This window comes from Oryctolagus cuniculus, chromosome 3 (assembly GCF_964237555.1).
Source record: "Oryctolagus cuniculus chromosome 3, mOryCun1.1, whole genome shotgun sequence".
Lineage (NCBI taxonomy): Eukaryota > Metazoa > Chordata > Mammalia > Lagomorpha > Leporidae > Oryctolagus > Oryctolagus cuniculus.
In genome coordinates, this window is record NC_091434.1 from 113,641,250 (window position 1) to 113,655,528 (window position 14,279).

Below are 14,279 nucleotides of genomic sequence, written 5' to 3' on the forward strand. Positions count from 1 at the left end.
TAGGCAATTATATATGAATAAAATTTTGGATTTCTGTATCAAGTTATTCAAATGATTGTATCAGGTAGGTAGGATTTTAAAGGGATATTTTCATTTTATGTAAATTGAGACACTTCACTAGTTAATTGTTTCATGTGATTATTTTGCTAATTTTTTAAAGATTTATTTTATTTATTTCAAAAGAGAGAGAGAGGCAGAGAAAGAGTGAAAGAGAGATTTTCTACCCTCTGGTTTCTTCCCCAAATGTCCCCAATGAGAGGGGGTGGACCAACCTGAAGCCAAGAGCAAGGAACTTCTTCCAGGTCTCCTGTGTGGGTGCAGTGGCCCAGGCACTTGGGCCATCCCCTACTGCTTCTGATCCATAGCAGAGAGCTGGATCCGAAGTGGAGTAGCCAGGACTGGAACCAGCACCCATATGCTATGCCACAACATAGGCCCACCTTTTGCTAATTAAGAACAAACTTTATCATAAATGCTAAGAAAATACTTTAGCTCCCCCAAAATCACAGTTTTCAAACTTGTGACCATGTCATGTTATTAAATTTTTAAACCTAAGATTATGTTCATATTGTGAATACTTATAAAATCCAAAAATAACAAAAGTTGTACAACACTTCTTTCTTTATATATAGAATTCAAAAGAGGAAAAAAAAACACTACTCAACATATTAGAAAAAAATGGTGTCTTTTTAAAAGTGTGGGGCTGTGGGATTGACTAGGCAGTTAAGGCACTGGTTAAGACGCTCATGTCCCATATTGGAGTACCTGGGTTCAGTACCTCGTGTCCATCCTGACTCCAGCTTCCTTCTAATACTGACCCCAGGAGGCAGAGGTGATGGCTGAAGTGACAGAGTTCCTGCCACCCATGTGGGAGACCTGAATTGAGTTCCTGGCTCTTAGCCTCAGTCTCACCCCAAAGGCCAATTGAGGAATGAACCAGCTGATGGGAGCATTCTCCCAGTCTGTCTGTCTGTCTGCCTGTCAAGTACGTACATGCACATGTAATTTTAATGCATTTGTGGTATTGGATGAGGTTGTGATGTTGGCAGGTAGGAATGAGATATTTATGCAACTAACAGTGATGTATTTCTAAGCCTTGGGAAGAAGAGTAGCTCCTTTATCTCAATCAAACCAACCTCACCTGCCCCCTTATTCATTTTTACCCCTGAAATGTTTAGAAGGGAAACTTCAGAGAGCAGATGTGTCCACTTTGTTCCTCTTCTATATGGAGACTATAATAAAGCTTTCATTGAAGTAGAAAACATTTTTCTCTACTCTGGTTGCTCTAGGGAATTTCTGGTTTGCCTCACTGAGAAATGAACATGATTGTGTGATTTCTTATGGATATTTTGGCAATGAACTGACATTAATCGACTTTGTTAATGAATCAGAGCAGTGCTTGGATAGATAAAACTTACATCTAAGTTGAGACATAAAAAACAAAATCACATACACATATTACTTTAGGAAATAGCTTGAATTCCTTTGATTCAACTTAGTAATAGCTGACAAAGAGCTATTTTATGAATTGCTTATAACTGCCTTATGAATATAAGGTGGGAGATAAAAGAAGTTTGTGGAAATTACATATTATGTAAAAAAAGTATGGATTTCAAATTTTTGCGCCAAAAATACTTATTTTATTTTAAAGGCATAGAGACAGATAGCCAGAGAGAGAGGAGAGGGGAGGGGAAGGGAGGGGAGGGGAGGGGAGGGGAGGGGAGGGGAGGGGAGGGGTCCCATACACTAGTCTACTACTTACATGACCTCAGTAGCCAGGCTAAAGCTTTGAGATTGGGCCAGGCTAAAGCGGTGAGATTAGAACTTAATCCAGTTTTTCCAATTGGGTGGCAGGGACCTAATTACTGTTGCCTCCCAGGGGCGGCATTAGCAGGAAGCTGGAGTCAGGAGCTAGAGCTAGACATCAATCCCAGATACCTAAGATGAATGTGCAGATCTTCTAATTACAAATGTTTAAGGTACTCCCATATATATATTCTTCTAAAAGAAATAAACTGAATAAAGATTATATAAAATTATTCACAAACTCAGCACCCCATATTCTCATACCTTTAATCCATTGTTGCATATATTTCCAATTCCTTTTTACACTAAAAAGTGTACATTCCCTTATAGATTACAGTCATAATGTGTAGTGACAACATGTAAATAACCTATAGGCATTTTCTCATGTCATTCAACTTTACTCATAATATTTACATTTCATATTTTTCTTATGTGACTTTAATATCTGCTCAGCATACTATCAATAGGTTTTTGATGCCATATTTAAATGTTCCAATTTTATTCATTGTTAAAATTATTTCTGTTTTTTTTTAATGATTTTTATTTATTTATTTGAGAGGTAGAGTTACAGGCAGTGACAGGGAGAGACAGAGAGAAAGGTCTTCTGTCTGCTGTTCATTCCCCAAATGGCCACAACAGCTAGACCCGTGCCTATCTGAAGCCAAGAGCCAGGAGCTTCTTCCAGGTCTCTCACGTGGATGCAGGGACCCAAGAACTTGGGCCATCTTCCATTGTTTTCCCAGGCCATAGCAGAGAGCTGGATTGGAAGAGGAGCAGCTGAGACTAGAACTGGCACCCTTATGGGATGCTGCCACCGCAGGCAAGGATTAACATACTACCAGCCAGCTATACTCTGGTTTTTGATATAACAGGGGATGCAGAGATAAACACTAATACATAAACGTTACTATTCTATTTGGGACTTTTCCCAAAAACACATTTCCAGATGTTAAAAGATAACTAGGCAAAGCATAAGCATATGTTTACATTTTAAGGTTTTAATGCAGAGTGCTAAATTGGCTCTTCAAAAATAGCATACTAATTCACAATCAAAGAAGCAATGCCTGCCAACATAAGAATCCTTGCACCCCTCCTCTTTTCCTTGGTATGTTACAATCAGACATTAAAATGATGGACCTGTGAGGCTGGGAAGCCCATAGTCAGTCAGGAATACCACCTTCGCGGTACTTCATGCTTAGTCGTGTGAGAGAACTTCCTGATTTACTCAGCAAATGTGTATTTGTTTAAGTACCTTGATAAATGAAATGTGTAAATTTTTGTAAACATTTTACTGTCTCACACAATCAGTGAGTAGGTAAAAATCATTAGAACCTGAGTTACAGAATTGTTGTTTCAGGCTATTTTCATTACAGAGAATGATGGTTCTCATTACAAACACTTTAATGTTCTTTTTTTCTCATTTACTGAAGTTCTTTCTTGTTAAAGTAATTTCAAAAAATAAAAACAAAAATAAAAATAACTTAAGTGTTTTCTTCCAATCTCATTCCTTTAAACATAATTGTAATTTTATGTAAAACACTGAATTACATACTTAGAGTTTAAATTAAATTTTAAACTTTTGCTTAAAAGTACCTTTTCTCCACAAAGCTAAATAATCTTGAAAAACAATTCTTTACAAGATGAATATTTAGTTCACTAAATACTTAAAGGTACTTCTATAACCATTAGTTTCAATGCTTAATTTAGTGACAATTTGTTATAGTCAGATGTTATACTGTAGATACAGCTTATTTAGTATGAATTATTTGTTTAGTAATAATTAGCAGAACTGGAATCCTTGAATCAAAAGCAAAATATTTCTAAGCCCTTAGATATGTATTTCCAGATACTTTCAGTATGAATATGTGAAAACAGAATATGTGAACATTTTCTCCATATTCAAATGTCCTATTAAAAGCAGTATTTTTAAATGTATGCCTCTTCTGAAAATTTATATAGCTAAAATACTTATTTTTCTGAATAGTGTATGGTTTATGTATGTTAATTGTACTTTATGCACTTCCTAAATCACACATAGATGCAAAAATTCTTTTACCTCAGACCATCTTTTTTGATCATATAGATATTCTTTCCTTCCCTTTGTTATGTATGTAGATCTTGAAGTTCTGATTCCCATCTCTGCACCTGCGGCATCTGTAGTTAAAGAGAAAGTTATTTATTATTATTATCATTTCAAAGACATGACACCTTTTTCTCTCAAATAGGAGGTAAATGGAGGGTCCGTTATGTTAAGTGGCTCAGATTCATGGGTGTAAGCAATTGCCCTGTCATCTTTTAAAATTGTGTTAAATGGAAAATTATATGTTGGTGAATCCATGTACTTTCTCTATTCAGCAACATGGGGTTTTGCCCATGAGAGCTGATGATTTCACTTGGAACAATTTTAAGTGCCACTATTCATTACAAATACTGTAGATAATAGCATGTCCCCAATCCACAATTCTATCACCTAATCAACCCAATAACATTTTTTTTTCATTACGTTTCACTGCTGTATCTGATTAGGACATTGTCTGAAAACAATTGGCCCATCTCATGTGATGAACAGTCAATGAAAGCATGCTACTTTAATCACTAAAACATTTTCCTTATTTGGAAGCAGTGAAAGTTGAGCAGAATTCAATGATAAATTTGAAAAATCCATGTGTAATCAGGTAAAAAGCATATGCCCACTTAAATGCTTACTGCAACCAATTACAAATAGAAACATGAAATTAATATTTAATTTCTCTATGTAGGATAAAATCTCTACCCACTGAAAGAGAGGTATCTGATGTCTATTGTCTCAAATAAAAAGCCTTTATTCTATACTTAGCCCTCTTTAAAAAATGAGAGCACTAGTTTTATTGCTTTTCATTCTAAAAGTTGAAGTGTGAATTCAGTCTAATGTATCTAGCTATGTTGCCTTATCAAAAATGTAATAGATTTTATATTCATATTTGGTGATTCTATTCTACAAAGTTAATAGTAGAGATTGTAGATGCAAAGAATGAAATGTTACTGTGAAGCAAAAATTGTTATTTTTTTCGCTGTGTTAAATTACCTTTACTGTGATTGTATTTCTCCCAAGGTGTTTGTAAACCTATCTGTATTACATATATCCTACTGGACAAACAGGAAGCCCCTTGATATTTCATTTTTTTCACTTACAGTATAGTAATCTACTATGGTCTGGTTTTGCATTATTTACCTTAAGTCCAGTTCAAAATAAATGTACCTACTGTTATGATATAAAATATTCTAATATGTATTATAGGAAACTGATTTTATGCTATTATATATGAAACATGGGTTCAACTTTTCCCTAGATTATCTTTGTCCTTTTAGGTATAAAGCAAACAAGGTGATTACAAGTATTTGAAATAAAATCAAAAGGATATGATGGTGTTCTTACAGCTCCCGACAAGTTCTTTTGCTCCAACACTTAGAGGCATACTATTTTGAAGTAATGGATCTGTGAATTGAATAGTATAGAATTTTATTTTTATGCACACTGTGCAATTTTCAAAGCGTTGGATTGTTGTCCATGATCATTTTCAAGTAGCTATTCTGTCTTTAAAACATCCACATGTGGCCGGCGCCGCAGCTCAATAGGCTAATCTTCCGCCTGCGGCGCTGGCACACCGGGTTCTAGTCCCGGTCTGGGCACCGGATTCTGTCCCGGTTGCTCCTCTTCCAGTCCAGCTCTCTGCTGTGGTCCGGGAGTGCAGTGGAGGATGGCCCAAGTCCTTGGGCCCTGCACCCCATGGGAGACCAGGATAAGCACCTGGCTCCTGGCTTCAGATCAGCGCTGTGTGCTGGCCACAGCGGCCATTGGCAGGTGAACCAACGGAAAAGGAAGACCTTTCTCTCTCTCTCTCTCTCTCACTGTCCACTCTGTCTGTCCAAAATAAAAAAAAAAAAAAATCCACACGTGCAAACTGTTGAAATCTTTACTTAGTATATACTAAATTGATCTTCTGTATATAGATAATTGAAAATGAATCTTGATGAAGAATAGGATGAGAGAGGGAGTGGGAGATGGGATGGTTGTGGGTGGGAGGGTGGTTGTGGGGGAAAAAGCCACTATAACCAAAAGTTGTACTTCGGAAATTTATATTTATGAAATAAAAGTTAAAAAAAAACATACAAAATTGGGAAAAATCCACACATACCTTGAAAAATAGAAAACAATCTGCCTAGAAATCTGTGGACTAAAAGTATCTCCAAATATTTCTAAATATTGGGAAAATATAGTTACATTTTTAGTGTTTTGAGATTTTTTTTCCATTTTATATTTGTCATCTAAGATGCATTAAAGCATTGAAATTTTAGTGTGCTGTCCTTGGCTCATTCAAAGCTCAGCCTATAAATGAATAAGGAAATCTATGTCATTGATGATTATCTTACAGAAAGTTGGCAACATAATATCTAAGTTTAGAACTCCATCTTTGCCTTTGAGTTGTGCCGCTCTCAAATGTCATAAATTGAGTTTTGTGTTTGCATTTATATTTTTCTCACCAAATAAACAAAGGCAACAAACATTAAACAGAGTAGTTAGCATAAAGAAGTTATATACATATTGTTGATCATACACATCTGGGGGTCCAAAGCACTGTCTTTAAGAATAAGCAATAGGAGCTGACATTGATATGTAGTGAGCAAAGCTGTTGCCTGTGGCATCAGCATCCTGTATGGGTGGCAGTTCATGTCTCCACTGCTCCACTTCCCATCCATGGCCTGGGAAAAGCAGAAGAAAATGACTCAAGTATTTGTGCCCCTGCATGCATATGGGAGACTTGGATGAAATTCCTGGTTTTGGTTTCGCTCAGCCCTAGCCATTGTAGCCACTTGGTGACAGAAGATACTTCTCTGTCTCTGTTTGCATCTCTTCCTCTCTCTCTGTGATTCTGACTTTCAAAAAAATATTAAAAAAAAAAAAAGTAATAGACTATGTAGTGCAAGGAAAAATGTGTGCAAAGAAAAAAAAAAAAAAAAAACAGAATTTTGCAACCATTAGTTCACAGTTCACTCCCCAAATGCCAGCAGCTCCATCAGAGTATCCTATGTGGATGGCAAGATCACAGTTATTAAATCATCATCCACTGCCTCCCAGCATGCACTAGCAGGAAGCTGTATCAGAAGCAGATCAGCCAGGACTTAAACTGGTAGGTACTCAAATGTGGGATACAAGAGTCCCAAGCATCAACTTAACCTGAGGCACAACAATTCCTGTCCCAGAATTTTTGAAAAACAAATTCTTATTCCTAAATAATTCTTTGGTGAATTTAAAGCAAAACTGGAATTTTTAAAAAATATTTTATTTATGTACTTGACAGAGTTACAGAGAAGGAGAGAGAGAAATGTCTTCTATCCACTGATTCACTCACAAAATGGCAGCACTGGCCAGAGCTGGGTCAATTCAAAGCCAGAAGCCAGTAACTTCTGAGTTTCTCATGTGGGTGTAGGGGGCCAAGCACTTGGGCCATATTCTCCTGCTTTCTGAGGCCCTAAGCAGAGTGCTGGATTGAAAGATGAGCAACCAGGATAAAAATTGACACCCATATGGGATGCCAGCATCGCAGGTGGAGGCTTAGCCTACTATGACACAGGGCCAGCCCACAAAACTGGAAATTCAATAAAATAGTAATAGTAATACATGTAATAGAAAAAACAATAATACTTTATCTTAGGATTTGATCAGAAAAAAACTCATAGCTCTAAAAATGATAAAAATAAAAATGAAAGGACAAAATTTAATGAGTGGAATTCTCAAATCAAAAACAGACAATATAAAGAAGAAAAATAGGAATAAGTTTGATGCAAGATTAAGTTTATATATAAAAAGAAAAATATATACAACTAATAAATAAAAAATTATGCTAGTTCTTTGGGAGCAAAGTGCCAATAAAATCATTAAATCCTGAAAGGAAAAGCAGTGAAAAAACAAAATTTTACAGATTAAATGGCCAGTAGAAAACATGAGACATTTTAATAAATCAGAGTGTTCTGCAGGATTATATGTTTATTAATTGGAAAAATACAGATAAAACAAGGCACTCCAAATACAATATAAATTGTTCTACAGCACAAATTTTCTTTTCCATAAAGCCCTTTTCAAAAATGAATACCAATTCATGGTCTTAATGAGTTAAAAATATAAGATGTGGTAGATAACTTTTAACATGATAAAACATGCATGCCTCAGTCCAAAAGCCAGTATCTTAACGAATATCAACATCATATCTATTAAGGTCAAGGACAAAGAAAGATGCCTGCTATTTCTGCTATCTTATAATATTGTGACAGAGGTATTAGTCAATTTAAATTCAGCAAGGAGAACAGCCAATTATAAGAAGCTGGAAAAGTATACAGTGAGACAAGCAGGTAGATATTTAGCAATCAGAAATCGACAGCTATATTATATGCAAACAACATCAACTAGAGGCTATAATGCATGATGTCCTTGTTATGATTATAATGTATAAAATATTTGATAGTAACCATGAAGTTGAATATATATAAAAATGTATGAAACTTTATGCCTTTAAAACATTTCTGGAAGACATTCAAGTGGGATTGAACAAATGAGAAGGTATCCTTGTTCCTGATTATTGGTTTATTTATCTGAAAGGTGGCAGTGTGGGGGGGTCTTTCATCCACTGGTTCTCTCCCCAAATGGCTTCAACAGCCATGTCTGAACCAGGTCAAACCAGGAGCCTGGAACTCCAACTGATGTAGATGAGTGGCAGTGATGCAAGTATCTGGACCATCATCTAATGCTTTCCCAGGCACATTAACAGGGAGCTGGATCAGAAGTGGACTCAAACCAGCACTCTGATAGGGGATGCTGGCATCACAAGGGTTGGCTTAAATACCTGTGACGCAACAATACTTCTTGATCCTGGTTAAAATACTATTCACTATAATCTTTATATTATCTTACTGGAAAGTTCCAAATTTTCAATTTTCTTGAACTGGATACTTTAATGTTAGGTTCACTTTGAAAAATCAAATAATACTAATACTGAGAGAGATTCTGAGACAACGAATGAGAAATAACAGATCTTAGTAGAAATGATATCTAATAAAGATGTTAAAAATCTATAAAATGTGTGGTATTTGGAGACTAATGTAACAGCATAGAAAATACAGAATAGATACAAAAATAGACATCTTTTCATTTGACTATTACCAGTAGCCCTTTACTGTTTTCCTGGTGAAGTATGGTCTTTCATTTTTACTTGTGGGATTCTTTATTTAGAAGCATTAATCCTTCGACCATAATGTAAAGTTAAAATGTTTATCTAAAAAATTAAGAAAGGGGGTGGAGAAAGAGGGAGGAAGAAAAAGTATTGCTATTTTCTTAGTATTGTTAGGGTCTAAAAAAAGCCCACCGCCCGAGGAACGACTCCAAGAGATTTTTTCTCTCATGCAACCAGCAAAGGGTTAAATTTATTGATCCAACATGTTGGGGCCCTCTGACAAGGACAGAGGAGCCGTGAGGAACTACAGCATAGGGTTTATAAAGGCAAAAACCGCAAAATCGGGAGGAGGGAGAGAATACACGGTTGCTCAGCGGTTGCTAAAATCTTACAATCAGCAATTATGATCTTAAGACATAGACAAATCACATCTTCATTATTAGCCGAGGTAACCCAGGTGCAACCTTTCTACTTTTAAGCTTGAGCAATCATGCTAGGGGGTTTTTGTGCGTTGCCAAGGGTGATGTAGTGCACTGCTATTGTCCGACTATTTGAGAACATAGTTTTAGACCAGAGTCTCACGGTGGGGGGTGGGGGGTAGCTTTCCCAGAATGCAGTCTCAAGGGCTCCAAAATGGAGTCCCTACTGTCAAGGTGCTACTTTACTCTGTCTTATTTTCACAGCTGCACCAGGAAGGCCCAAACCTGTAAGCTTAAGTTTAACTTTTTACACCCGCACATATACAATTTTAACTCTTCAGTATTATACCTATTAACTAGATTGAACGTGTTCTCTTTGTATTGATATCACATTAACATGAGAATTGATGAGAATGTGTTGTAACATTATCATGAATTTGCTATGACTCTAGAAATCTAGTGCATGAAAAATTCCTGAAAAATTAAATATACTCAAGTACATATGAAAATTTAACATATAAAAAAGTTAGCATCTTATATGACTGTGAAAAATAAACTTTTTATAAAACAGTTTGAGAAAACTGAATATCCTTTAGGGAAAAATAATATTTGCTCCAAACTCTAAAATGATCAGAGTTCTCACTAAAAAATAAAATCATATACTTACTATGAGAATATTACTCAAGTATTTATAGTCTTTTATAAGTAGTCTTTAAGTTTGCGTCCAATCTCAGAAGAAACATAAAATTATATTGATAAATTATATTAAATAAAGATAAAAAAACTTTTTTGTGAAAAATAATGCCATAAACAGTGTCAATATAAAGTTATAAAGTGGGATTTAAAACCACCTAAATTTCATATAAATGGATATGAATACATAAAACTCATTTATATATATGCTTATAAAATATATTACAACTTATAAAATATTTTATGTTTCTATAATATATATTAAATTTTTCTTCTAATACAAAAGCAAAATGAAGTTATACCAGCAAACCTATCACAAGTTAGGTTCTACAGAAAGCAAACAAACTGTGAAGTAATGATTTACCTGCAGGTCAGTTTTTGCAAAAAAATGTTGGAAAGGAGGGGAAAGAAGCAAGAGTGTGCGAGAAGAATTTGCACTGTGGTGCTATGTGATTGAAGTCATTTCCCCCTCCGAGAGTTCTGGCCCAGGAAGTTCCTTCAGATGGTCAGGAGAGCTGTTCTTCTGTATTGATCAGAATGTCTTTAGTTGGGGGCTGCCCTTAAAAAGAGGGGTGATCTTGGATGAAGACAGCTTTCTCCTTCTAGGTATTTCAGTCAGCTGGTTTGACAAATACCATACATACAAATACCATAGAGCAGCAGGCATCTACTTCTCACAATTCTGAGGAGGGAAATGCAAGATCAAAATGCAATTTGTTTCCTGGTGACAATTCTCGTTTTCAGATGATGGGCCTCTTGCAGTATCCTCACATGAGAGAGAGAGAGAGAGGGATAGGGAGAGAAGGACAGAGGGAGATAGAGGAAAGGGAGAGAGAGAGAGAGAAAGAGAGAGAAGGAGAGGGAGAGAGAGAAGGAGAGAGAAGGGGAGAGGGAGAGGGAGAGACAAGGTCTCATCTCTTCTTAGAAGAGGACTAATCCTATTATGCGGGCTCTACCTTCAAGACTTAATTGCTTTCAAAAGGTGTCTGCTCCAAAACCGCCAAATTCAGGATCAGGGTTTCAAAGTACGAATTTTTAGGAGTGCAAGGAAGAACACAAACATTCAGTGCAAGGCACCAAACAATCCCCAAAGACCGGCAGCTGATTATCCTTTTCCAGGAACACTTTTAGCCACAAGCAGAGTAGGTTCTTCCTTCCAGTAGGAAGTGCTGATTGGCACACTGTAGTGTCCATCAACGCAACAACAGTATTTGTCATGTACCAGGTTGGCAAAAATTTAAACATTGAACAACACGTTCTGTAACATATCTGTTGGAAAACAGGCACTCTTACGCATCTTATGCATGCTGGTCTATGTGCAAAATGATACTCCCCTTATGGAAGGACATACCCTGAAGATATATCCCTGCATGTTACCCAGACCAGCAAATGTGCACATGATTAAATCAATGCAGCGTTGGGAATCAGTTAATTGATTGTTTCCAGTGGCACAGAATAAAGGCACCATCCTGCCTAGGTCTCTGTTTATAAGAATGTGTGTGTGCATCCTTTATATTTAAATAGAAAATGGAATGTCAGCTGAGAATTAAAGTACTACAAGTAACCCAGTTGGTAGTTTTGTGTTTATCAGGAAGATGCTGTTTAAATAAAAAGAAAATCAATATTTTCTATTTCTTTGCAGAGCAAAAGTGAACAAATTACTGTGCGGCATCTGACATCAGGAAACTGGGAAGTGATAAAGATCTTGGCATATGATGAAAATACGCAGAAAATGTGAGTGTTTTGTTTCTCTAGTCAAGCTGGAAGCCAGACAGGGCTGTCAAATATGATCTTTTCCACAAGATTATGTTTTTGCTTCCCATAGCCCTAGTTACAGCAAGCCAGTTACATAAATAACCTTTCCTTTGAAGACATTGTCTTTACTTCACACAGAGACAAGTTTCAGAGACACATACACAGTGTACATGCGTACTCAACACTCAGAAATTGGGAAAGGTTGTGAGAAAGGTGATGCTCTGATAAAAGAAAAAAAACCATACTCAGTGGATAATCACGAAGCATCTCTTTCCTGTTTCTTGACAGTTTTGAAAATTCAAGTGGAAACTCAGGGTGACAAAATACATCGCTATCTAATGCTTTTGTTTTTGTTGTTGTTGTTGTTGTTTTTCCCCTCCCCCGGACAGTTACTTCTTGAGCACAGAATCTTCTCCTAGAGGGAGGCAGTTGTACAGGTAAGCAGGGGGCAGGATCTGCTGCTACAGATCAAGTTCCCCGTGGTCATCTATAGCTCAAGGGGGGGATGTGAAGATCTGTAGTGCCAATTTCAGCCAAGCCAAGAGACTGCCAACTGTGTATGACAAAACCTTACACTCTTTTCTGTCTTTTGACTGTGGCCCACTGTGAGGCTGGAGTTCTGTTTCCTGGATGGAGATCACCCTCCTCCTGTTGTTTTATTCCTGATTTTTTTTTTCTACACCCGAGTATAGAGTTTCAAAATATCTTTTGAAAATGGCTTTTTCTCTCAACTCCCACATCAAAGGCATTTACATGTTTTCCCCAGTGCCTTTCTTCTGTTATGTCTCATTTTGAATTTTCAGTGCTTGAATGTATCATGTGCATTAGTTATTCCTGAACAGCATAATAGTGTCGAGGAAGCTTAGTAGAGTGGATCAGAGGAAACTTTCCATTTCTTTACCATGGTTTGTAAAACCCAATGAGATTGTTAATGGAGGATATATCCTTATTTATGTCAGGAGAGCTCACTGCTTACTAAAATAAAGCATGTGTGAGTGAATATGTATATCTGCCCATTTTCCCAAATGTAAAGCTATAGTCATGCAAGAGCCTTAAAATTATACCTATTTAGTATGAAAAAAATTTCATGTAGAAAGCTTTATCAGGATCTCACAAGAATAACTTTTATTTCTGGCTGGCAAGCAACCTATTAATTCTAGACTTTATATACACTTTCTAATTTTCATGTCACAGATTTTGTTTCAAATTGTCAAAACTGCCATGGCATATTCTCATTGGAAATTCAACATGTTTGAAGATGTGTTGCCACTGATTCTACAATGTAGGCCAAACTTCCCTTTGCAAGTAAAAAAAAAAAAAAAAAAGTTTTACATACCCTTATTTCTCCTAATTCTTTCACACACTCTTTTTTTTTTTTTTTTTCAGGCAGAGTGGACAGTGAGAGAGAGAGAGACAGAGAGAAAGGTCTTCCTTTTGCCATTGGTTCACCCTCCAGTGGCCACCGCGGCCGGCGCGCTGCAGCCAGTGCACCACGCTGATCCGAAGCCAGGAGCCAGGTGCTTCCTCCTGGTCTCCCATGGGGTGCAGGGCCCAAGCACTTGGGCCATCCTCCACTGCACTCCCTGGCCACAGCAGAGAGCTGGCCTGGAAGAGGAGCAACCGGGACAGAATCCAGTGCCCCAACCAGGACTAGAACCTGGTGTGCCGGCGCCGCAAGGTGGAGGATTAGCCTAGTGAGCCACAGCACCGGCCCACACTCTTATTTTGGTGGTTTCCTTTTTTCTCCACTTTTTTTTTTTTTAATACTGGAAACATAAAAGACAGAGACAGACAGACAGCTCCCACCCTCTGATTCACTGTCCTGATGCTTGCAGCTGCTTAGACTGGGTCAGGTTGAAGTTAAGAGACAGGAGCTCAATCTAGGTCTACCCCATGGCTGGCAGGGACCCAACTATTTTGAGCCATCATGTGGTATCTCCCGGAATGTGCATTAGCAGGAAAGTAGGGATCAGAAGCTGGGCTGGACTCCAAAATGAGATGAAGGTGTCCCAAGTGGCAACTTTTAAGACACAGCAAACACAAGCCTACACTGTTTGCTTTTATTTAAAGAAAGCCCCTCTATTTACTATCTATCCCAATTATTATTTTTTTTGCTTAGATTTTTTTTTCTGTTGAATTTCCTGGGATTCATTTACGCAGTCCTAATGACGTCTAAAGGAATAAAAGCTTTTTATTTAGAAATCTGATCTGAATTTTGGTTTAGGGGTATGGAACAAAGAACTGACCACTTTTTCTTTCTGGTGATCTGTAGCTTATCTTTCCTGAAATCTATTTTATGATTGATACTAAAAGCCATGAGCAATATTTTACACATGTAGAAAATCTTGATCAGTGTTTCATTACTCTCATTGAATAAAACTCTTAGAGGAATGACCATGTC

General features: G+C 37.0%; 1 protein-coding gene across 4 annotated transcripts in view; it reads left to right on the forward strand.

The window, feature by feature from the left end:
- Window positions 1-14,279, forward strand: part of DPP10 (dipeptidyl peptidase like 10) — a 1,559,001-nt gene that overhangs the window by 1,495,554 nt on the left and 49,168 nt on the right. For all 4 annotated transcript variants that reach the window (XM_051849637.2, XM_051849636.2, XM_051849638.2 and 1 more), the window contains exons 14-15: window positions 11,766-11,857; window positions 12,268-12,315. In XM_051849637.2, the coding sequence (XP_051705597.1) occupies window positions 11,766-11,857; window positions 12,268-12,315 (140 nt within the window). The remainder of the gene's footprint in view (window positions 1-11,765; window positions 11,858-12,267; window positions 12,316-14,279) is intronic.